Raw genomic sequence first — 23,821 nt, forward strand, 5'->3', positions numbered from 1 at the left:
TCCCACCTGATTGGCGCAGCTAATTAGTAATTAACATCCCCGAGCTCAAAACCCACGCACGTCTCTCTCGCGCTGAGCCTCTGGGCAAAATCAATAAACGCAAAATGGCATAAATTGGAGGTTAGGTGCGCATAACTGCACCGTTCGCTATTTCTGAAGCACTGACCAGCCCAATATGGATCTTCAATGAGCAGCGGGCGGATTTTCATGTCGAGGCGAGAAACGAGTCGCAAACACGCCCTGCCGAGACCATTTTTAGCCGGGGGGCTAGTTAGGCACGCACTCGGCCAACTTCCGCCAAATGGTTGAGAGCGATAAATATTTGCGATTTTTTGTCCGACACGAGCGATGGGACCATCTAGAATCTTTTAGATATAACTTAAACGGGATCGCTTCTCAATAAAATAGCGAAATGTTATTTTTTAATCAATTTAATTAAATTATTAAAATGAATATTTTTAAATTTAAAAATAAATCAAAAAATAATATCAAATTTGTATATAAAATTTAAAAAAATACTAGAAATTGGCTTTAATTTTTAAAAATAAATTAGCCTCTTTGGGCATTGTCGGATGAAATTTCTTTTTATTTACAGAAAATTTAAAATGAAAAACTGGAAATTATTATTTTTAATAGTTTAAATTAATTTTAGAAAAATAGTTTTCAGTTATTAATCTTTCTTCAAAATCTGAGTACGATTAATAAAAGTTGTGCTTTTCAGAAAAATAAGTAACGGAGAACCAACTTCCTTATTTGATACAAATGCAGACTTGGTTCACGTTTGGAGAGGCGTTTTCTGGCGAGAAGAAGTGCGAGCCGACACTTGTATACCTGAACGAGCTCATGCATATTCATCGGTTCGAGATAAAAAAAAAGAGAAATATGGAGATGCATCGCGCATAACAACGCTCGTAAAGCACTACTCGGTGGTAATGACCGAGATGACGTAAGTCCAGCTGATTCTAAAATGTACAATATAAATGCCCATGGTTCAATAAAAGGCATCTCGGGGCTTTTTCTTTCAGCCTCCCACGCCCTCTCAAGAAAACATCTGGCCGAAAGCGCGAATGAATAATATCATAAAGAAGTCGTAAAATAGAGGGTTTGCTCGTTAACAATAAAACGCTCCAATTCATTGGCCAATCTAGGCACGCGAGCTGCTCTTGAGTTTGATTTTGGTTGTAACGAATTTGGAGTTTTTAAGGGAACGGCGCCGCCGGCCGGTGATTTGACAGCTATTTTTATTGCTCCCCAACTCTGTGTTATTTGGATTACTTTATTGCTCTCATCCATCTTTAATACTCGATTTTAAGTGAAGACAACAAACTTCGGCTTGTGAAAAAGTAGCTAGAAAAATCAATAATAATGAGGATAATAAATATGAATACAACTTTTCAGTCATATCCTTCCCTTTCATTTAATTACCAAACTTTGATTAAAAAAATATTTCATTTACATAGAAAATATTTCCTTTAATTATTTCAGTTTTTCTATTTTTCACCATTACTGAAATTAAAAAGAAAGATTGCAATTTGTTTCTCTCCTCAAAATGTGTATGATTAAAAACGATTATAAAAAATTTCAAATAAAAAACCTCAAATAATATCAAAATAAAATTTTAGGATGATCTGTTTGATCGTTACATTTACATCAAACTTGTAGATTTTATTAAAATTCTTGCTGTTTTGGTCCAAAATTAATGCAATAAAATTTATTTCGCAATAATCAAATGTAAAAAATAATAATAATTAATGGGAGACGTATTGGTAGAATTTTTTTACAGTTTAAGATACCTGATCACTCTGATTAGTCACCATAACAGCAGAGATAATTATAACAAATACAAAAGAGGACGAATTTGAAAGAAAAAGTGTAAAAGATTTCAATTTGAAGCAGATTTAAATTATTTTTTAGTGATTTGTCACATCAAATCGTAATGAATTAAATTGAGCAAGTCATTTATGCTCATTATTGGTTGAATAAAAAATTGTACTAACAATAAGGTGTGTATGTTACAAAGCACATTATGGCCGTTTGTTTGTTGCACGGTTTCAGCCAGCGTGTCATGCGAGTCGCAGAGCAGCAAATAACGAGAAACGCGCTCCGATGATCTCATCGCGTTCTCCACTTGATGCTACGCTATGCGTAATCTGATCAATACCCCATTAAATTTTTCCTCGTCGCCAGCATCAAGCGTAAAATTTCATACTTTTAGACTCGCTTGGAAATATGTCTGCGAAAATTTAGAGAGGAAATTACGACTCGAACAAAAAATATTCACGCCACCCACCGACATTGAGCAGTGAGGTCGAAATTGTTATAATTAAGCGGCGCCTCAATTTGAAAGGGCGTTGGTCCTAATGCATGAAAAGTGGAGTGCAATCATCTAATTGTCTGCTTCTATCTGGGGACTAACCGATAATGGCATGTACCACTCTATAAATTTTTTAGTAAAAAAACATTTGCAAAGGTATTTTAGTGTAATGACTCAGTAAACAGAAATAATTATAAATTTATTTAAAAAAAGTTTTCCTCTTTATTTTGAGTTTTTTTTATTGAAATTCTCAGGAAAAGAATTGATAAAATTATATAAAAGTGTAGAAAGTTTCTGGCAAAAAGTATTTTTTAATTTACGAGCGTTTCCCAGTGAGATTGAGGGGGTAAACAATGAATTTTTGCACAAAAAGGCACCAACAGTAGCAAGAATTTGAAAAAAACTTCCAAGATCAAAAAGAGACTTTCTTGACTTACAATAAGATTTGATGATTTCACAAAAAATTATTATTATTGATTTTTTAATATTAAATTTTTTTCAGTCTTTGAATGTTTTTTCATAACTCATACAAAGCAAAATTAATTTTACTGGAAAAATTTGTATGATTAATTATTTAAAAATTCTCAGGTCAAGTTTGTAATCTTAATTTTCTCTTCGTAAAATATTTCTTAATTCTATTCTAAGATTTTGCAATCCTTTTCATTCTTTAATTACATGCAAAGTTTCCTTGAAATAATCTGCAATTACGAAGGACGAGAATTAAAAGCGTCGTAAATAAGACTCCTTCGGCTGGAGTTTGAAGTTTAAATTGAACCAACCGCGAGCAGATCTCCAATTTTACTTTCACCGCAAGCAATGAATGTCAGCGGTCGATTTTACTTTTCGAAGAGAGGCCCAATTGGCTGCGATTAGCATAAGAGGGAGCAAATTATCAAAGTCATTTATTTTTCCTGCTCGTTGTGCACTTTGAAGAGCAGATCGAGTGATTCAGGCTAGTGTGTTGTTAACTACAAAATACAAATTGCCATCCGACGTCACATCCTCGCGACAATGTTCATAATTCAGAGCGGTTAGCACGCATTGTTAATGTCAATGTCATTTATTTATTGACAGACTTTTTCGCTCGAAATGATTTATTTAAAATTAATTCAGTTAGATCGCCAGACTGAGGGTCTAACCGCATCACTCGTTTAACTACAAAGCTGAAAACAAACCTGTTTGCAGCCAAAAGTATGAACTCGCTCATACGTGGCCTTCGCCGGCTCGACTGATATCACAGGCCTAATTGTAAGGGACTAACTAAAGCGATAATAAAAAATAAAAATACAAAAAACCAACATTACATGGATATTTAAAATTTTCTTTAAAAAAAATATATTAGTTATAATTGAAATTTTAGTTAAAAAATTTACTAAAAATGTTAAATATTCAAAGCATTTTTCAACCTAATTCAATACAATTATATGATTGATTTAAATCCTTTTTATCCTTTTTAATTTCCAAATCATATATTTAAAATTTAACCTGATTTGTTACTCAATTGTTTTTAGTTTATTTTTATAAAAAAAAAAAATAAAAACATGAAAAAATATTTCATGATATAAACTTTAAAATTTTTTCAAAAATTAGTTTCCATTTTTTTTTAATTAATCAAATATTTGATCATTGCATTCAAATTTAAATTACCGACCGAAATTATTCTTGATTTTTTTTTTAATTTCTTCGCTGTTTTAATTTCCTCTGTTGAATTTTTCACCCCTTTTTCGTTTCACTTGCAGCCAACGGTCAAAAGGTCAAACCGGGCAATGTGGGTCGAAATAGAGACAAAAATCAGTTTCAATAAAACGAATTCCAACCTGTTGCTGCTGCAGCTGCCTCTCATTCTCGGCGTTCTTCTCTTCGTCTTCTTCATCCCTTTCGTCGAGCTTCGAGTTGCCGTTGACCCGCGGCGCCGGCACCGGTTCGACGCCACCGTTCGAGCCCAGTTGGACCTTGAGGACGGCGTCGACGATGGACTCCTCCTCGTCGACCGGCATTATTTGGCTGTGCAGGTCAATTAAGCAAATCAGAAACCGTGACTTATTTTTTTTTCTTGTGTTTCCAACTCACCTTTTCTTTTTCTCCGTCGGCGGGTGTGCAGGTGTGAGGATTCGGACGATCGACTGCGGCCACGCAACACACCAGACCACTCACATAATTCGCGAAATTACCGAGAAAAAATTAATTCGGACGGGGGTGTGCCGCCGCCGCGAATTTCGCTCCTGTCAACTCGCTAAACTGCTGAGAACGGAGCCGAAAATCCAATCCAAGACCCAAGCAAGCGGCCAAGCCGGCGGGGGAGGGGAAATAATAAACGATCTGCACGCTGCAGCCCTCTGTCGGCGCCTGCCTCAACTAACGGTTTCGTTTCGTTTTTAATACTTTGCGTGGTTAATTAATTACTTCGGTAAATTGATTATTTTTCATACTTAATAATTTTTATTCACTTCATTATGCAAAAGTTGTTTTTGGAGAACGACAGGCTGCTGCAGGATGCGAGCGCTACCGACCACATAAACTTGCAAAAAAATGCCACTTTTAATTAATTAGGAATAAAAAAAAAACGAATTTTCAGTTTGTCAACGTAAGTTTTGAATATAAGCTGGTCTGCGCCCCCGTCCTGAGATGAAGATTTGCTGCACGAAAAAATGTCTTCTTCTTCTTTATAATTCTTTATAATCATAATCGCACGGGAACAATCATAATAATGGAATAAAAAAGCGGATCTGTCAGATCTATTTCTGCATATTACACAGAAGTATTAAATTTTCTTATTCGAAACATTTTCAGTGTCTAATCATCGATTTCATTTCTTTTGAAAATCACACGAGTAAAAGTTTTAATTATTTCCAGAATTGATGATTCTCAGTAATGAAACCACATTATTGTTTTTCACGGCTGCTCGACACAGACCTACAAGTCTTGACTGCGGCTTCCCCACTATAATCAAATATATTTAAATTTAATATTATGTGGCTTGAAAGAATTATTTCTCTTATATTACCGCGTAGTTTTGACGCCTGCTCGATATACTTGTTAATTTGTTTCAAGCACTGCATCAGGTCGCTGTGATTTTGATTCCGGACTTTGTACGATTTCAAAATGTCATTGTTGCACGCCGACAGTGAAGATGTCCACTTGCTAACACCCTCTCTTTAAAAAAAGATATTTATTACCATTATTATTATTTATTTTAATTAATAAATTACACGTCTTCGATGATTCTGGCGTCCTCGATTCGGATGACGTGCGAGCGAATTGTGTCTAAACAACTGGCCATGTCGGTGCTGAGCTGCAGTCGCACGTCGTTCAGCTCGACCATTTTCGTCATCAGCTCTTTCAGATTTTCCTGGATTTTCGGAAACTGTGCTCTCGCCTAAGTTCATGATATTTATTCAAAATTCAGCAATTTTTTTTAATTAAATATTTTTACCTCCAAATCATGGACGTTCAGAAAATGAGCAAGTGACTGAGTTATTTCGCCAACCAGTCCCATGTCGTCACAATAAATTGTGATTTTATTGTCGCTGCCCACGCAAAACGCGACGACTTGGTTCACCTGCAGCGCCTTAAAATACAACTCCATATCCAGACCCGCCAGTGTCATTTCCGACTGCAGAAGGAAATTTTGGTTCACCCAAAGAATAATCTGCCAAAAAATTAATTTTATAATATTTTGTTTTTGAACCAAAAAAATCTAAAATACTCTTTGAATCCTCTCCTTGATTACGAATGTTGAGAAACTTTTTGGCTTTTCTTGTTTGCCTTTGAGGAGTTGCAGCATAGCGAATCTTGGGAGTTGTCTTGAAAGTTCAAAAAGGTGGAAATTTGAGCTTCCTTTGTGACCGATCAGGGCCTTAAAATATTAAAATCCAAAAGCATAGAGAATAATTTAAAAAAAAAATGCAAATAAATTAAATATAGGCATTTTGCTCTGCTGGAGAGACGTGCAGGTTGCCTACCTCAAAAGCTTAATTTTTTCCCTTTTATAATTTGTTTTTACCTTGATATGCAAATCAACCGGAACATTATTTACAGGAGTGATCGGAACCGTCACGTTACTAGTAAGTTCGTCATCCTTTGGGTGCAAAACGTGCGATTCACCCTGGAAAATTCCCTCGCAAAAAACAAGCACGGCTCGAATAACGGTGTCGTTGTTTGTGAACAAATTTACGTCAATGCGTGGCTGAGATTAATTAATTTTAATGTAATTTATTGAAAATTATTAAACTACTTGCCTTTTTCAAATCTGTGTCATTTAATGAAATGACAGTCTGAAGTTTTGTTTGCATCTAAAATAATTACAAATTGGTTTTTAACTAATTTTTTTTAATAGTTGAAAAATATATACTGGTATCTTTGATTTCGCCACTTCTACCGGTTGGTTAGTAGATTCCTTGTAATTAGAGAGCTCTAACATGAGGTGCTGTTTCTTGCTGAACATCTCTCGAACAGCATCGTGCCCGTAGTTAACCCTTCGACCAGGCGCCCTCAGCATTCTGTTAGCCTCGTACCCACGGACTTTCAATAAAATTTAAGTTTAAATTAATTTTAACTTGGAAATTGGAACCTTCTCCCGTCACCGAACAGCAAATTAAGTCTCGAGTTCCGATCAGTCGATAATCGCCAGCCACGATTCCGGCAACGGCAGAGGTGAAGTTGTCTTTGAACACAACTTCTCCAGTCCTGCTGCTCCTCCCATCCACTTTTCCATTCGACCAACCGATTATCAACTCGTCCAGACCGTCCCCGTCAATGTCATAATTGAAAACCATGACAGCCTTATTTTTAGACTGGAATTATTTTTTAATAATATTTATTCCTAAATTTATTTTATGAAATACCTTAATTCGCCACAAACGTTGCAATTTTTCATAAACTCCAATGGTGCCATTTGAAAGTCCGTATCCGAAGCAGGATTTCTGGAGAGGGGTCAAAGAGGTGACCGCCTCCGTTTCCGTAAGCTCGCCCACAATTTTGTCCTCTTTAAAAACTCGTATGTCGTAATCCGTGGAGCCGACAATCAACTTTTACAATAATTAAGATTTTTTTCCAAATAATTTTTTCTATCATTTATCAATTTTGTATATTTTGGCGCACCTCGTTTCTATTGTCTGAATCAAAATCCATCAACGCCAGAGAGCAGACGATGTCACCAGTGATAGTCCAAAACACCTCATTGCCCTCAAAGTCGAAACCCACAATGGTGCAATTTCCTCCAGCAAGGATCACAGGCTTTTCCATTTTGCCCAGTCTTCCGATCGATATAACTTTGACTCCCTCCGGAACCTTTATTTTTTATTTAAAAATTTAGGTAATACGAAATAATTTAAGTTACCTCTTTGTAAAAAACATCCATATTTTTTTCAACGTCATAAACGAGGATGCTTCTCGGCGAACCGACCACCAGGAAATCTCTATCGCTCGAAGGATCTATTTGCCCAGTTTGAATTGTTGTGATGGTTTGGTTCAAATTCAACATCACGACTTCCTTACTGGCATCGCTCGAACAAATTCGGCCCGAGCTTCCGGACAGTTTTTTATGAGGCGAGTGAATAAAAATCTAAATTTTGAGTGAATTTAAAAAAATCATTAATAAGTGACTCGATTAATTAATTTATATACTTTATCGGTTGCTGTTGCAGCCGTCAAAGAGGGGTGCGTTCCGTCGTAGTAACCTAGAGTTACGCACCCTGCAATTACAGGGTGGTGCAAATTAAAGGTGTAAACAGGCTGCATGACTTCTTTTGTTACGGTGGAATGCGAGTGGAAGGATCCCCACGCGGCGGCACGCGATTCAAAAAGTAGCGCGAATCGAGGCGCGTCATTCAATTGTTTGCGTAGTTCGCGAAACGACCGCGCGCCCGCAGTGACAAAAACATTCACCATGAAAGAAGCGTAGTTTTGAACGTAGCATCGAATTTCTGCAAATTTCGCTTGATTAAGCCGTTCTCTGGCGTTCTAAACCTTTAAAATATCGACTAACCGGTGGCTCACATAAATTTCAGCACGAATCGCGGACGAAAACGCGACTTTTGCTGGTGCAACCGCGCTTTTTAGAGTCATGAGGTGAGCTTGCTTACGCTTGTTGGTCCCACTTCCCCATTCTGATTGTGACTTAATTTCCGCAGGGCTGTTTCCTGGAGCTGAAAATTGCATGGATCAAGTGGCTAGCATGCCTGTCGAGCACCAGGACACGCTGGACGTGGTCAGAAATCGCCCGTTTATGCTCTCTTACCCTAGGCGTGCCCTGCCTACAAATTTTCCTGCTCATTTTTTTACCAATGCTTGTGGGCTGATTTGTTTAATTCCTTCATATTAACATGGAAATTACCTTTCATTAACTTTCTGAATAAGAATAGAATGAATTGTAGCCCAATAATTGCCTGATTTTTTAAAGGAATTATCTAAAAACCATAATTAAAAATCGATTTTTATATTATTTTATTCAATTTACAATTATTCTATAAAAATTAAAAGTTAGAAATCGTCGTTCTTTATAAAAGTAATAAAAATTATTATTTTGCTGACTTACTTCAAAAGTTTTTGAGATGTAAGAGGAAAACAATTCAAATTTTATTCATAGTTTTTAAAATTTACAGAAGCACCTGTGTGGCAAGGAAGAGCCATTATCGAACTTCCAGACTGGCGCTGGAATTCAAGAAGGACTGCTAGTGTCACCCCCTCTCTCAGACTGCTCTCCTTCTCATCCACCAATGAGTCCAGCCAAGATCAAGGTTGAGGCTCCAGAAGTCACGTGCGATGCTGAAGTACCGAAAGAGACAAAAATCCACAAGAAAGCGACTGAGGAAGGATCTCTTTTTAAGGCCAAAATCAACGGTGGCGCCGAGTCTGTGAAAGTGCGCGAGCCGAGTGATTCGACGAAAAAACATTCTGAGAGGCACCACTCGTCGTCGCACCACAGCAGCAGCCACAGATCGAGCAAGTCATCCTCTTCCCGCCACCACTCGTCATCTTCAAGCCATCACAAATCTTCCAGTTCCAGACGAAGTGACGACCGCAAAAATGAGTGCCCACATTGTGGAAGACGATCAAAGGTGAAATTGAGAAAAAATTGTGTTTTAATCAGTCTTATTTCCAAAACTGTTTTAGGTTAAAAAGGCGCACATCGGAATACAGTGTCGTCGAGACCGAACCTTCACAAAGACTGTGTCCCTGCCTCGGCCACCAGCCTCTGAAACGAGTGCAAGAATGCAGAATCTCATCAGGGTGGAGACCAACGCCAATGGAGGGGCAAGCGTCGTACATTTGTACCAGGACGAAATCTGCCGACTGAGCCCTGAGGAGATGGAGGTGCTGGTCGACGAATACTTCAAGGTGGTTTTCCAAGAGGATGAGGATGGCAACCCAATGCATGTGATGGGAATCGTGCACGGCGCTGCCGCCTATCAGCCAGACTATATCGACTACATGGCTGAGAAGCACCCGAATCTGGTTGTCTCAAACAACGTCCTGGGCAGGAGCAACGAGACTGAAATGTCTACCATGCTGAAGTACTGCGAAAATGTAAAGAAGATTTTTTATATTATCATCTGAAATATTTTATGCTAATTTTTTAAACACACTCCAGGTGTACAAGAATTATTCCTTTGGCACTATTCGATATGGCCCACTCAATAATATCAGCATTGTTGGTACTGTCCACGAGGAACAGGGAGGTTTCTTCCCTGACCTGCTGGAGATCCTTGAACAAGACCCCTTCCTTAAACAAGTAAGACTAAACGAGAAAATCGTGGTCTGGTCTGGAATTAACTTTTCTATTTATTTCTGCAGACAATGCCTTGGGGCGGTCTTTCAGCCGTGAAGATGAGCACGCCTCGAGAATCGAATGATGGACCGATTCTGTGGGTCAGACCAGGAGAACAACTAGTGCCCACTGCAGATCTATCAAAGTCGGCAACAAAAAGAAAAAGGTTAATTTTTAAGAATTTTAAGATAAATTAATTAGTTAGAAAATCAATCATTCTATAGTTATTTTTGAAGCATAAAAATAAAAATGTTTTTAACTTTTAATTCTGATGCACAGGACGGGAATAAATGAACTGAAGAATCTGCAGTACCTGCCAAGACAGTCGGAGGCCAGAGAGTACCTTTTTGAAGACAGAACCAGAGCACATGCAGACCATGTTGGCCACGCCCTGGACAGACAGACAACGGCAGCCGTGGGAGTGCTCAAAGCCATCCACTGCGGTGAGCCGAGCGAGCACAACAGAATCACAAAAGATGTGGTCGCCTTCCACGCTGCCAACTTTCACTATCTTGTCGAGAAGCTGCAACTTGACCTCCACGAGCCTCCCATGTCTCAGGTCTGTAGTTTTCTCCTTTAAAATATTTGCAAATGTCATCTAAACAAAAATACTTCATTTCAGTGTGTGCAATGGGTGGAGGATGCAAAACTGAATCAGCTTCGGAGAGAAGGGGTTATGTACGCACGAATCCAGCTTTGTGACAATGACATTTATTTCTTGCCCAGGAACATCATCCATCAGTTCAGAACAGTCACAGCTGTTACAAGCATAGGTTTGTTTTAAATCTAAAAATGAGTTCAAGAAAGTTATTTTAATTATCGTTTTTACAGCCTGGCATGTGAGACTAAAGCAATATTACCCTGAAGCGATTGCCATGGAAGAAAACGCCAAAATGACCAGAGACCTGAGTCTGGTAAACTCGGACAGTCCTACAAAGGCGTTTGAAGTTCTGCCGAACGAGGAGGAAGTGCAGAGTGCCAAGAAGAGACCAAACGAGAACGGAGATGTGAGCTTGGCGCCTCCAGAAAAGGTTTTGATTATGGAAAAGGACAAAAATAATCACAAGCAGGAGCGAAAGGAGAAGAAGGAAGAGAAGGATCGTAAAGACGAAAAGGATCAACGGGAGGACAAAGAGAGAAAAGATGACAAGGAGAGCAAAGAAGAGAGAAGAGAGAAACATAAAGAAAGCAAAAGGCCGGAGAGCGAGAAGAAGCAGCGAGAGTCGCCAATCAGTGCCACAAATGACAAGTCAAAAGCAGAGCCAGCTTTGAAGGCAGCCCCTGAAGAAGTCGAGGCCGCCCCCAGCAACGACGAGGCCAAACCACCAGTCAAGCGTCAACTGACTCTAAACTCGGTGTCGCCTGTCAAGAAGCCAGAGCTGCCGAAGAATTCGGTCAACCTGCTCGACCAAATCATGGCCGAGATGAATTTGCCCCCCAAACAGTTCAGCTAATTAGTTCTCTGCCATCAACATTCCCACATTTTTAGTTTTCTCTTCTTCTTGTCAACCGACCATGAAATGCCATTTTGCATTAGGCAAGCTATTAATTTTTCTCCGAGCTAGACAATGCTTGTCTGTAATCACGTTTTTTAATATACATTTTTTTTTTGTACATACGAGTGCTGAGAGTTTATCACCTGGTAGTTTATTTGAGTTTTATACACTGCCAATTTTTCACAGAAGTTGAACTAAACTACTTCTTACACTAACGGTGTCTGTCTTTTGTTTTTGAGCAAGCTAGACTACTAGTTTCGAGAGTTTATTCGTCATTGTCTTTTTCATAGAAAGAACGATTTGGGCAGCAGCACTTCTATGGAGTGCGTTTTGTTAGTTAATTTATTGTTTATATGCAAAGGAGAGGACTTTATATATTGTGCATGGGAGAAATGAGAATCAAAGTGGCCCCTCTGAAAATAATTTATTATATATTGCCTAGAAAAGTAACACAAATCAATAAAAAAAAGTAGAATTTATTATTGGTGGACAAAATATTACGACGAGAAGTAACTTAATTAATCGATACGCCTATTATAGGTACCACACATACACAATACAATCTATATTGTTGAGTAGCGTGATTGCTATTATTGTATTTGTAAGTCTATTTGAATGTTTGTCAATTTTATTCACACGCGCCATGTACACTCTTCACGGAGCTCTTCTTCCCGAACTTTGTCGGGATCACTATACTTTCTTTGTTGCTTCTTAGTTTCCAAGTGCAATACAGAGAAAAATATTTAATAAAAATGACCCTCTAAATAAAAAGCAGGCTGCTTCATTTGTATGAAAAGTTATACCAAATTGCACGTGTGTGATAATTTTCCAGCTGCTGGAGTTTTATCAGCCGCAAAAAAAGTGTTTGTCCTTTTGGCATTGGCATTGATACAAAATGATTGTGTATCTGGGTCCCGTGCGTGAGGTCTTCATTATTCAATCAACAAGGTCGAAATTCGTAAATCTCGTAAAAGCGCAAGGCTTTTCCGCTACCAACTGAAAAAGAGCAGCAAAATCAATTTTTTTATTTTTCAAACTTCATTAATGTAAATTAAATTTCTTTCCTAAAATACCAATTCTCAAGTTTTTTTATTACTATGCAATGTTTATAGTGAATATTTTGAACAGTTTATAATAGTTTTATATGAATTGTAAATATTCTCAAGTTGGCTGCACTGCGGTGTTTATGACCTTGGATGCAAATTAGATTGAAAGGCCAGGGAAGAGGGAAGAAACACTTCAGCTCAGCCCGAGTAGGTTGTTTCGAGGGCTGAAAAGTGTCCGAGTGGCTCGGAAATACGACCAAGTGGACTCGAGGGACTTCGGTCGAAGTCCACTATGTAGCCGTGCGCGATTCGGAGACGCCCCGCCGCCCAACGAGAGCCTTGAGGATGGCTGAAGGAACAAAGGAGGAAGACGGCGGACAGGGCTTGTTTGCCTTGCTGCCCTGGGACAGGTTCAGCAACTGGCTGCACTGCGTCTGTGTCGTCACCTTTGACCTCGAAATTGGACAGACTCTCGAGGTAGGTCACCTGTAAATGTTTTAAAACAGCAAAATCCGTCAAGCGTGTCACGCACTTTTACATAATTACATAGCTATTGTGAAATTTAAAGGTACACAACTACTTTCTAATCACAATTAGCTGGATAATTTTTGTTTAAATTCCGTTAATTTTAGTGTAAATTATTTATAAAAGTTTCTTTTCTATTAATGTAATAGTTAGCCTCTTATTTATTTTATGGTTTTTTTCTGAAACAAAAAATTGATGATTATTTTTCTTTTCAGTTGGTTTACCCTGGTCATGTGCGGCTGACAGAGCAAGAGAAGACAAACATTTGCTACCTCGCGTTCCCTGACTCAAACTCAGGGTGCATGGGCGACACGCAGTTCCATGTGCGGATCCGCCAGTCGCCCGGAAGACAAGGCCTCACGCCCGACCACCGAGTGTACAACTCGAGCTGTCCCGTCCACCTGCAGGCAGACCCTTCCCACTTCCACGGCTACGTCTACTTCCGCCAGATCAAGGACAAAACCATTCCCAGGGGATACTTCCAAAAGGTGCAGCAAAGCAAAATGTGATGGAGGAATAATCAAATTTTACATTTTTCAGAGCGTGGTTCTGCTCTCGAGGCTGCCTTTTATCAGTTTGTTCCACAAAGTCGCCCACCGAGTAGCCAACGAGTTCTTCGACCGAGGCGAAACTAGCATAGAGGCCTCCTGCCATGATGTGGATCAGTGGCCAGTCCCTCTTCCTGGGGAACAAGTTTCTCTTCCTCTTCTTGGAGAAATAATTCAAGTAATTAGTTTTTAATTTTAAAGATCATTTAGTCAAAATTGACACTTTTTATTTAGAAGAAAATAAAAATTGTCTTCTCTTTTCAGACTCAAATTCCGTGCAAAAGCAGCAGTTTAATGTCACCCGGATCTCCGAGCAAGTGCGTCGTTCAAGCGCCGTCGCCAACTGTACTTCCATCAGTGCATGAGATAAACTTGTTCAGAAATTTCTGTCCGGTGCTTTCGCATGTGCATCTGTTGTGGGAGTTAGTGCTGACGGCCGAGCCGATCATCGTGATGGCACCTTCGCCCACTGTTTGCTCTGAAATGGTCTACTCACTAGTTAGGTAAGAGTTCAACTCAAAATATTGTGAATTTGCACAAAAAATGTTTCATTTCACAAATTCAATCATCTTTTAACTTAACCACTTTTTTACCAAGCTTGAAACATTTGAATTAAATTAATTATAGATCATTTTAATTTCAGTATGATAGTGCCGCTGCTGTATTGTGCAGACTACCGGCCGTTTTTTACGATACACGACTCTGAATTTAAGGAGTACACGGCCAACACTCATGCCCCTCCGTCAGTCATCCTGGGGGTGACAAACCCCTTCTTCGCTAAAACCCTTCAAAATTGGCCACATATCATTCGACTGGGCGAGACTCCAAATCTAGGTACTGAAAATTTAAAAAGAAAAATTTTATCTTATTTTTTAAATAAATTTTTTTTCTCAGCAACTCCTCAAAAACACAAACTGAAAAAGGCGAGCAACCTGAAGATGCTGGACTCAAAACCAGGCGTCTACACTTACTACAAGTCCTTTCTGCAGAAGGACAAAAACATAATTAAGAAGCTGATGAAAGGCACCCAGACCAAGAGGCCCTGCGAGGTGCAGAACGCAATTTTGAAGCGGCACCTGCTCGAACTCACGCAGAGCTTCATGATTCCCCTCGAGAGGTACATGGCCAGTTTGATGCCTTTGCAGAAGAACATTTCCCCTTATAAGGTATAAAATAAACAAATCTAAAATGCAAACCCTTCTGATTTTAAAATTAATTCAGGCTGCGCCAATTCCGAAGCCATTCAACCCCGACGACTTCATTGCGACGTTGGAAACTTCCGGTCCCCAGCTGACCACTGGAATCAAAGGGGATTGGGTTGGACTGTACAGGAAGTTCTTCAGGTCGTGCAACTTCAGCGCTTGGTACAACGCCAGGTACAGGGAAGTGAGCCAGAAACTGCAAACTCTGCAGCTGCAAGCGCTTTCTGATGCGGTAAAACCTTACATTAAATTTTTTAATGTAAATTTAAACTTTTTTACGGAAAAATCTTAATTTTCAGGACCTCAAGTTGTGGGTTCAGGGAAAGAAGGAGGTCGAGGTTGTGGACATGGTGTTGCAAATTCGCCACAAAATCGAGCAGAGCCAGTCCGAAGAGCTTCCTCTGAGTGGCGTCACAAAGCAGCAGCTCCAAACGCGGCTGGACGACATAATTTTTACTCTCCCCGAAGACTTGCGCTCCGTGCTTAAAAACTGCTGACCTGTGCCAGTGCATTGAAGACGCCCATCTTCTAATTTTATTTATTATTTGCATCAACGACTCTTAAGCCTGTAAGCCGGGAACAAGTTTTCTTTTTTAATTATTTTAACCATGACTTATGAAATAGTGATGTTTTAGCAAAGCCCGCCTGAGAGGTTGGCAAATTTTAATTAACCGAGATTATTATCCATGTCTGTTTTCAGAAAGGAGAAAAATGTTAAATTTGATTTATTTAATATTTGTTGAACAGTTCAAACAGTGCAATTTTAAAAACCTTATTTTCTACTTTTGAAATTACTGGAGATGCAATTAATTATTCATTTAAAACCCCCCCAAAAGAAAACTCTAGGCTCCACTCAACTTGATTCTACTTGGTCTACGCTTATTGTTAGCCACAATTATTTTTACAAAAAGTGCAGCTTTTGTACAAAGTGAGAAGTAAACTATTTTAAGCAGCATTTTCGACGGTGCTGTCGGTTGTTTTAAACAAGAGATAATAATAATTATACTCTCTCGTAATTTGGTCTAGAGTGAAAATAATACTTATGTGTTGATCTTCATGACAAATTGAGTTGGTTCGTGTCTGAAGCAGCGAATATTTATTTAGTGTCGGCAGGTACGGTGTGAAGCAAAGGCTCAAGTGAGCTTCTGCCGCCGAATCTCAAGTGTTATTTTGTATGTTTATTAAAACTGTAAAACTGGGGAGCGATTTATGAGATTGTGAAGATTGTTTAATAAATTTTGAAAAGAGGTGATGCATTTGAAAAGTATGGTTGAAAAATATTTTCATTCATATCTCAACCTTTCTAAAATTTAGTAAAAAAAAATAAATTTTTTTAATAAAAATAAAAATTAATTTTATTATTTTGGCATGGCCGTCGGCGAAAACTGCAAGTGGTGTTGGAGCACCTCTGCTTGCGACTCCAAAGAGAGAGAGAGAGAAAGGCCTCGCGTGTTCTAAGCTGGAGCTGACAAATAAAATTCTCTCTCCTCAAAGTTGCGGGCGGACCCGGTGCACCACCTGTGCCTGACAGGTCGCCGTTCTGCGACCCTTCGGCGTCGACACGCGTCCCTCGGCCGGCCAGAGGTGCCCTCGGTCGCAAATTGACCCCTGGTCCATCCTTGGGGTCACCGCGGGTCCCACGGGCGCCGTTTTCGGGACTTTCCTGGGCCGGAGGGGAGCGCTGGAGGGGAAGGGACCTGCGGCCCACGGAGGAGCGACCTGACGCACTCGCACAGTGTGGGATAGCGCGCAGCCGCACCGACAGATCGAGAGCTGCTGGTGCCCGGCCGTGCGTGCGGACAGTACTCTTGTTGTGACCTCGTGTGGTGCTTCTCGGTCCATTTGGGATTTTCGCGTCCATCAGCAGCAGAAGAGGCATGGATTTGCTCACAGACGGCTGAGCAGTGGATTTATTTCATTTTCCGTGCACAAGTCAAAAGGTAAATTATTAAATTTCAATTATTTTTAAACTAGTTTTGGGCAAAATGCATAGATTGAGTTGTGAAATACACAGAATTATATCTAGAAGAATATTTATTTTTTTTTAATTACAAATTAAACATAAAGTATTAAAATAAAAATGCATCTAAATTATATATTTGTTAATGATAATTGCAGGAAAGCTATGAATACTATGATGTATCTTTATTTAAATTTTATATTATATTCCTTGAAATTTAGAATTTTTCCCTTTTATTTTAATTAAATATTTTTTAATTAATAATATATAAAATAATTTTAAAAGTTCTAAGTTCTTCTAAAATCATATCATATACAAAAAATCGTCAAAATGTATTCATCAATTTCTGTTTTACTTTTTTTTAACAATTTGCTTTGCAAGATTTTAAAAATTCTCAATAAAACGCTTAAAATAATAAGTGTGCTCAGAGAAAAAAGTTGTCAATTATGTGTTGCGCGCATTATTATTATTTTCACTAATTTTCTGTTAAAACAAAAAATTTTATGGTCTGTTATAATTAGTCAAGGGCGCATTTCTCGTGAAAAGTGAGATTTTCGAGTTGCGGCTGTTTGCTCGCTGATAAATCGACTGGTGACCGTGTGCGTTTGCTCAACACCGTTGCCGATCGAAATATATATACATATTTTTTTTTTCATTCTTCCTCGACGCCTTCGCGCTTTTTCGCTTGCAAAACCCGCGACAGACGAGGAAACAAAAAGCTGCTGCTGATCCGCGCGTTTAAAATACTCGAGAAAAGTGCAGCAATAAAAGAAGTTATAAACGAAAATGCATTTGTACACACTTGGCGAAAAAAGTGGCAAACCGTTTTTTTCCCTTCGCTTGAATATTTCGCAAGAGACAGGAAAATAAATTGGTCGCTGTCCATATTTATCCGCGACTCGCCGTATATAGGAGGCGAAATTTTTCGCTCTTGATCCTCGCTCCGGTGGCACGCAGGCGTTTTTTCTTTTTTCATAATTCTTTTTAATTTGCGCCACGGCCGTCGAGTTAAAATGAAGTTTACAGCCTAATTGGACTCGCGATTTCTCAAAAGTTATAATAATTTAATTTTCTTCGTGTCTGCTCGTGTATAGCGATTTATTTCGCGTCGCGGATCGATTTCTGTATTCTTTCCGATCTTGCTTGGCACCCGAGAACGAACCCGGCCGAGATCACGTTCCCATAAGACAAACACACACGCATAAAAGTAAAGCGGCGGCTCACTGTATCTGGTTTCGCGCGTTTCATTGAAACAACTATAACACACACTCCTAGTTTTTCCAACGGCGGACTCAATTCGATATAAATTCACTCACAATTATTTCTTTCAGCACTCCTGAAAGAAAAATTAACTGATTCTGATAGATTTCTATTTAATTTTAAATTAAAAACTTAAATAATCAGGTTTATCATTGTTGTTGTTGTTGTTAAATTGTCCAAACTTTGATTTACAATTTTAGATAAGAAAAAAACTGTGGAACCAAAAGCAAAAGTTTTTAATTTTAAATAAAAAAAATTAAGGAGATTTAAACAACCCTTTTGACAAAATAAGTAACAATAATAGAAGAATTTATTTGAAGCCAATAATTGTTCTATAAATGAAAAATGAAGAAGCATAATTTATTTTTAAAACAATTTAATACCACTTTACAAATATTTTTATAGCACCTAAAAAAATATAATAATCTAACTAATCTTTCACTAAGAAAAAGTTAATTTTTATTTAAAACTAATTAAAAGGTAAACATTGCTCAGCAAAACTAAAAAAATATGGAAAAATATTAATTTTAATAACTGATTTTTATTATATTTTCTTAAAAATCTGTAATTATAAGCTTAATTTTATTTTCATTAAAAAAAGGAATGGCAAAGAAATATAAATTTCAATTTCTTGTTTTCATTCTAAATTTCTATTGTTGTTTGTCATTGTTTGCAAAATAGAGATAATTTTAAACGATTTCACGCTAATTTTTTGCATAAAATATAAAATTTTGTACTTAAATGAAACGAATTTTATAATTGCAAATCGATCTCAACTCACTTCATGGCACTTTTCCAAGTCAACGTATGAACATTTGTGTTGTTGTTATTATACGCACTCTGAAATTAAAACGTGCACACGAGAAAGGAGCGGCATTTTCATTTGTGCTTTACAGAGAAGGAAGCCGCGTTTAATATTTGTAAATCAGACTCGGAGAGAGATAGCGGCGGTATACGGTATATTCTTTATTATTGTTGATATTTTATGAGAGAGTGCGGAGGGCCTAAATAGATTCTCATATTTTCCATCAACACGCGCTGCACACGAGTGTATTTTACACGCCAGTGCATCGAGCTGCATTCATTACCATGGCAAGGCGTTCGCAGCTGCTTCACAGTTTCTATGTGCACTTTAATAATTCATGCAACAAAAAAGAAACTAGATTTTCCTCTCTTTATATTTGTGTCAACTTGATTTGCAAATAAATATTTTTATCAAAAAGCTTTGTTAAAAAGTTGGTCTTGATTTTAAACTTTTTGAAGCGAAACAGTCTCAGAATTTATTTTCAAATTCTATGGATTTGAGGAAAAATACTAATTAATTAATATTACTTTTTCTTCTTCTAAAATTCATGATGGCACAAATTTTTAAAGAAAACAAAGACGCCTTATCTTGGAATCATGCTTAAAACCGCTAAAAACAGTTATAATTTCACAAATAATTGTTTTCAACTTGTTTGGAGAAAAATAAATGAATTAAAATTGAATTGAAAATATAAGAAAAATCTTTTTTCAGAAGATTCTAATGAATATGAGGTTTCATTTGCAAGAATTACAAATTGTTTGTTAAGAATAATTATATTTTAAAGGTCGGAATTAAAACGAAACACAAACCTAAGGTTAAAATAGTCAATGTCAAGTCTCAAAAAAAATTAACAAAAATCTCTAGTAGACTTTTTCCAGTAAAAAACATCAAAAAGAATTAATTAATAATTAGGAACTAATATTAAAGATTTAAATCACAAACCAAATTGGCAAATATATTAAATATGGCAAAAATCTCTCTCTATTTAATGCCAAGGTTATTTTTTACACATTATATCACAACAAAAGCAGCTTTTAGCTTTTACAGATTACGCGTTGAAAATAATTTCCCTTTTCAAATAATATACGAGCGTTTTGTTATTTGTTAATGGCTGCATTCATGCTGGCGAAAAGTGAAAATGCCTTCCTCTCTCTAAATACATATTATGAGTTATTTGCTGGTCGTTTGCCTTTTTTCTTATCTCTCCCCGCTCGTCGGCACAAAATGCCTTTGGAAATTTTGTCACCGCGTTTAAATGTGACGCTTTTCGCCGCTTAATCAGTTTTAATAAATTTACGAGCTCCCAAGTTCTATTCGACGGGCGGCCGCAAAAATAACACAATCAATTAAAAACGCATCACTCAAAACGTTTATTCGCCCTGATTAACTCGGGCTTCGGAAATTTAGTTTTTTAATCAACATGCAAAGATGCTGACCAGAATTAAAATTAACTCGGAGATTTGGGCTTTGTTTGAACTGATAATTATTTAAAATAAACGCAGCTGTGCCCAGACGTGGAAAAAGTGCACCGGGTGTGCAGTTGAACAATACAAAATTAAGTAAGATATAAACCAACTGGGAGAGATATTGTGTATGTGCTTTGGAACTGCGCCAGCTGCAATTGAAAGTGAAATTTATCAAACATATGAGCCCACATTTGTTTTGTGCACGACTAAGCCTGCAGTTTCATTTAATCAACGGATAAATTTTCAAAATTGAGAAGTTTGGAAATTTTAAAATAAATAGTTTTCTTAAAGGACATGAAATTGCAAAGAAATTTGATTAAAATTCAAGTGTTTTAATTTATTTTTAGAAATGAGAACTGGGTTTTTTGCTTTTCCTTAAATCGAGATGAATTGAAAAAAAAAACAATTTTAAATAGAACTCTTAATGGTTCGGCAAAATTTTAATTAGAAGAAATTAATCATTATAAAAATAAAATAAAATAGAATTTCAAGAATTTAATAGATTTTTTAACATGGTCAGCATTGATTTTACTCCCTAAAAATTCACCTCTTTACTTCTTATTTAATTTTTTTAACGCAATTAACTCTCTCACTAAACTATGCTAATTTTTAACTAGAAGTAAATTAAATAACATTAAGTTTTATAAAAATCAAAACTATTTTGCAAGTTTTCAAGTGGAAAATAATGTTGCTGTGTAATAATTGTGATGCAGAGATAAAAGTCGATCTCAAGTACGAAGATTGCTCTTGTACTCATTACAAAATAAGCGACTGCACATGGTGCGTGTCTCTGCGCCCTAGGAGGACAGAATTTCCTTTTTGGAGCGCTGTTTGCAGACAAATGATCAATTAATTGGTTGAGAAGGCTCAATTAGGCCCGGCTGGGTCAATTGGTCGGCCACTTGGACCCCGAGTGGCCAACAGCTGTGCGGGTGGCTCTCGGTGACGCAAGCTCCGCCGCAACACTCTCTCACCGCACACACACAGATTTATGGAATGCAATAAAAATATAAATACGCGAGTGTTAAAAGTTGAAAGTGAGACGAGTATAATTACACACGCAATTGCCCACTCTGACAATCGAGCGCCTTAAGAAGAAAGAGCAACAGAGATAAATATGTAAAGCAAGGGTTGCAACACATTTTCAATTTATATGGCAAAAGGAAGAGACAAATAATTTCAATGTGTGGAAACACAACAACTTTGCATTAAAATTAATAAATTAAATATTAAAATATTACAATTAATAAAAAAAAATCTAAATTAAAATATTTGTATGAACTCTGCAATTTATAGTAAAATAGGAATGGACTTTTAAGTGATTAATCATATTTTAGGCTTTTTTAAATTTAAAATTTAATTGAAATTTAAATTTTTCATATATATTTCACTTTGGATTTTTATAACATCCAATAATCAAGGAGAAAAGCAAAAAATTTCATAATTAATTTGCATATTTAATCAAAGTTTAGTAGTAATTTAAGTCAAATTTTACTATAATTAATTTGTTCGTGATCATCAAATATTTTTATTTTTCTATAAATTTTGATGTACCATTTTATTTGCTTCAATTTTGTGTACAATCAAAAACTGAAAATTTTGATTCTAGTTGCAATTCTGACTTTTATATTTATGAAAATAAAAATTTAGATATCATTGCAATAAAAATAAATTAAACTTTGTTTTTTTATTCATTTTTGTTTTCAATTTAAAGATGAGATTCACATTTTTGCTGGTTAAGTATTGTCTGGCGCCTGAAACGACCGTGGATTATCCGAAGTGCGTGGTTAGCATTTTTTTTTTACTCCCTGTGCTGTACCATCTCCTCTCTGAATATGGCTGCGAAAATATTTATGTACCTGCGATGCACGCATACTTTCTTTCTCGCTTACGTACTTATGTATGAAACCCTTTTCATGCATTTATTTATTTCATGTGTATGAAAACACTGCTGCAGTCATGTCTCCGCACGCCGCGAACATAAATGCGCGCCGTGTTTTCTGCAGCTTTCTCGACAGTTTCCTCCGCTCTCAATCTCATCATTTTTCTCTCGTTTCCAAATCAAGAGAGAATAAGAAGAAAGACGTGTCCGAGGAAAACAAACATGCACTCGTCTCATTAGCCATATAGGTGCTCTCCATTTCCACTCATTTTCTCCAATAAAAGAGATTATCCGCTTCAATTTCTTCGTAAAAATATATAAATAATAGGGTAATAATAATTTGAAAATTGCAAAAGTTTTTATCTGAAAATTAATAAATAATAAATCTCTTAAATATCATTTTCAATCTAAACATAAAAGTTACGAATCAAAATTAAATTTGTCGATCTTTAAACATTAAATAAATTAAAACAAATCATCAGGTTAGTAATATTTTTTTCATTTATGCCGCAGGTAATGCGTTAATCCGTCCACAGGAAATTAATTTATTCACGAGTACCGTACGTTGATTAGAGATATGAGTGAAATTTATGTCCCAAACCAGTATTTCTAGTCGCGCATTAGACAATAAATTAAGGCCTCGGTGTATTGGCTATTGGCAGGTCATGTCATGGCCATAAATCACCGGATCCGACGGCGATCATCTAAGTACCGTGTGCGGCTTTTCCGTAATTGGCCGAGCGCGGCCAGAGGGACGTGTGTGCAAGGAAGGGATTACGAGCGATTTCGAAATTTCCATTTGAGCCAAATGGACTGGAAAGTTGTGCAAAATCGGCAAAATCTATTTCATGATGAATAAGATGAGACGTTGTAATGAATCAAAAGCAAAAAGTCTTTAACAATTTCGGAGTATCCAAATTATTAATAATATTAATTGAAGGCTAAATAAAAATATAATTAATTGGTTCATTAAGGTCAATTAGATCTAAATCGCTAGATTATATGCACTTATGATATTGATATCACTTTTACATATTTTTATTTTATAATTTTTATACATTTCCATCACTCATTAATAACATATTATTTATAAAATTGGTTTATTAATTGACAATATACAGTAAAAATTTTCAGACTAAATGAATAAAATTAAACTTTTATTTGAGTAATGAAAGGAAATTGAAATAAAATGTTTTTTTTTTTTTAAAATTGATGATTATATATTTTAGAATTTATTCAATTTTTTTTTTCAAATCAAATTTAAAAATAATAAATAAAAAATGCAATCAAAATAATCAACAAATACAGAAATAAACTAATTTTACGAGTTTTAAATTGAATCTACAAATGAATAGAATTGTAAATGGCCTGCTGCCAATTGAAAATTGCGCAATTCAATAAACAATTGGGCGCCAACCCATCTCTTCTCCGCTGAATGGAGTCGTTGATTGACTTTGATGATGTGGAGCACATCATTTATGTGTAACAATTAAATAGTTACAAAAGCGAGCGGCGCCGACGTGCACGCGAGAGAGAAAAGCGACTGAAT

General features: G+C 36.8%; 5 protein-coding genes across 14 annotated transcripts in view; 3 read left to right on the forward strand and 2 right to left on the reverse strand.

Moving 5' to 3' along the window:
- LOC132204217 (ankyrin-3) overlaps positions 1 to 4,580 on the reverse strand; it is a 108,733-nt gene extending 104,153 nt beyond the window's left edge. For 5 of the 7 annotated variants that reach the window (XM_059632582.1, XM_059632581.1, XM_059632580.1 and 2 more), the window contains exons 1-2: positions 4,385 to 4,579; positions 4,132 to 4,318 (exon numbers count right to left, since the gene is read on the reverse strand). In XM_059632582.1, coding sequence (XP_059488565.1) covers positions 4,132 to 4,311 — 180 coding nt within the window. In that variant the 5' untranslated portion in view covers positions 4,312 to 4,318; positions 4,385 to 4,579. Of the gene's footprint in view, positions 1 to 4,131; positions 4,319 to 4,384 lie in introns of all 7 variants that reach the window. The other 2 variants (XM_059632576.1, XM_059632587.1) reach the window with 2 other exon arrangements.
- Positions 4,581 to 5,129: 549 nt separating this feature from the next.
- Positions 5,130 to 8,080, reverse strand: LOC132204617 (Bardet-Biedl syndrome 2 protein homolog). The gene is made up of 13 exons (XM_059633238.1): positions 7,940 to 8,080; positions 7,653 to 7,877; positions 7,415 to 7,603; positions 7,159 to 7,341; positions 6,885 to 7,107; positions 6,666 to 6,835; positions 6,553 to 6,606; positions 6,318 to 6,500; positions 6,021 to 6,170; positions 5,748 to 5,963; positions 5,524 to 5,690; positions 5,319 to 5,467; positions 5,130 to 5,254 (listed from the first exon to the last, which is right to left on the reverse strand). The coding sequence occupies exons 1-13, from the start codon at positions 8,051 to 8,053 to the stop codon at positions 5,154 to 5,156; spliced, it is 2,124 nt and encodes a 707-aa protein (XP_059489221.1). The 5' UTR covers positions 8,054 to 8,080; the 3' UTR covers positions 5,130 to 5,153.
- Positions 8,081 to 8,170: 90 nt separating this feature from the next.
- LOC132204519 (lysine-specific demethylase RSBN1L) lies at positions 8,171 to 12,359 on the forward strand. The gene is made up of 9 exons (XM_059633061.1): positions 8,171 to 8,383; positions 8,446 to 8,522; positions 8,917 to 9,372; positions 9,428 to 9,841; positions 9,906 to 10,046; positions 10,109 to 10,248; positions 10,362 to 10,641; positions 10,705 to 10,855; positions 10,914 to 12,359. The coding sequence occupies exons 2-9, from the start codon at positions 8,472 to 8,474 to the stop codon at positions 11,534 to 11,536; spliced, it is 2,256 nt and encodes a 751-aa protein (XP_059489044.1). The 5' UTR covers positions 8,171 to 8,383; positions 8,446 to 8,471; the 3' UTR covers positions 11,537 to 12,359.
- Positions 12,360 to 12,770: 411 nt separating this feature from the next.
- Positions 12,771 to 16,160, forward strand: LOC132204195 (protein DENND6A). Of its 2 annotated transcripts, XM_059632535.1 has the most exons (8): positions 12,771 to 13,101; positions 13,365 to 13,637; positions 13,690 to 13,875; positions 13,962 to 14,200; positions 14,341 to 14,531; positions 14,592 to 14,863; positions 14,919 to 15,131; positions 15,199 to 16,160. In XM_059632535.1, exons 1-8 carry the CDS (start codon positions 12,970 to 12,972, stop codon positions 15,394 to 15,396), a joined length of 1,704 nt encoding a protein of 567 aa, XP_059488518.1. In that variant the 5' UTR covers positions 12,771 to 12,969; the 3' UTR covers positions 15,397 to 16,160. The 2 variants fall into 2 exon arrangements, with proteins under 2 accessions (XP_059488518.1, XP_059488517.1); XM_059632534.1 differs by having other exon boundaries at positions 14,341 to 14,863.
- Positions 16,161 to 16,416: 256 nt separating this feature from the next.
- Positions 16,417 to 23,821, forward strand: part of LOC132204334 (inverted formin-2) — a 32,359-nt gene continuing 24,954 nt past the window's right edge. For 2 of the 3 annotated variants that reach the window (XM_059632793.1, XM_059632792.1), the window contains exon 1: positions 16,418 to 16,839. The gene's annotated coding sequence lies outside the window, so the exon portion shown is untranslated. Of the gene's footprint in view, positions 16,840 to 23,821 lie in introns of all 3 variants that reach the window. The other variant, XM_059632791.1, reaches the window with a different exon arrangement.

Source organism: Neocloeon triangulifer, unplaced genomic scaffold (assembly GCF_031216515.1).
Source record: "Neocloeon triangulifer isolate White Clay Creek 2 clone unplaced genomic scaffold, ASM3121651v1 ptg000022l, whole genome shotgun sequence".
NCBI lineage: Eukaryota > Metazoa > Arthropoda > Insecta > Ephemeroptera > Baetidae > Neocloeon > Neocloeon triangulifer.

What these genes read in the sequence shown, in the direction of transcription:
- LOC132204617 (XM_059633238.1), bottom strand. Translation starts at nt 8,053, where the DNA reads ATGCAGCCTGTTTACACCTTTAATTTGCACCACCCTGTAATTGCAGGG. An exon ending in ATTCAGACAATAGAAACGAG is followed by an intron (nt 7,342 to 7,414) that starts GTGCGCCAAAAT and finishes TTATTGTAAAAG; the next exon opens with TTGATTGTCGGCTCCACGGA. An exon ending in AACGTTTGTGGCGAATTAAG is followed by an intron (nt 7,108 to 7,158) that starts GTATTTCATAAA and finishes AAATAATTCCAG; the next exon opens with TCTAAAAATAAGGCTGTCAT.
- LOC132204519 (XM_059633061.1), top strand. Translation starts at nt 8,472, where the DNA reads ATGGATCAAGTGGCTAGCATGCCTGTCGAGCACCAGGACACGCTGGAC. An exon ending in ATTGTGGAAGACGATCAAAG is followed by an intron (nt 9,373 to 9,427) that starts GTGAAATTGAGA and finishes AAACTGTTTTAG; the next exon opens with GTTAAAAAGGCGCACATCGG. An exon ending in TCGGCAACAAAAAGAAAAAG is followed by an intron (nt 10,249 to 10,361) that starts GTTAATTTTTAA and finishes TCTGATGCACAG; the next exon opens with GACGGGAATAAATGAACTGA.
- LOC132204195 (XM_059632534.1), top strand. Translation starts at nt 12,970, where the DNA reads ATGGCTGAAGGAACAAAGGAGGAAGACGGCGGACAGGGCTTGTTTGCC. An exon ending in AAATTGGACAGACTCTCGAG is followed by an intron (nt 13,102 to 13,364) that starts GTAGGTCACCTG and finishes TTTTCTTTTCAG; the next exon opens with TTGGTTTACCCTGGTCATGT. An exon ending in AGAACATTTCCCCTTATAAG is followed by an intron (nt 14,864 to 14,918) that starts GTATAAAATAAA and finishes AAATTAATTCAG; the next exon opens with GCTGCGCCAATTCCGAAGCC.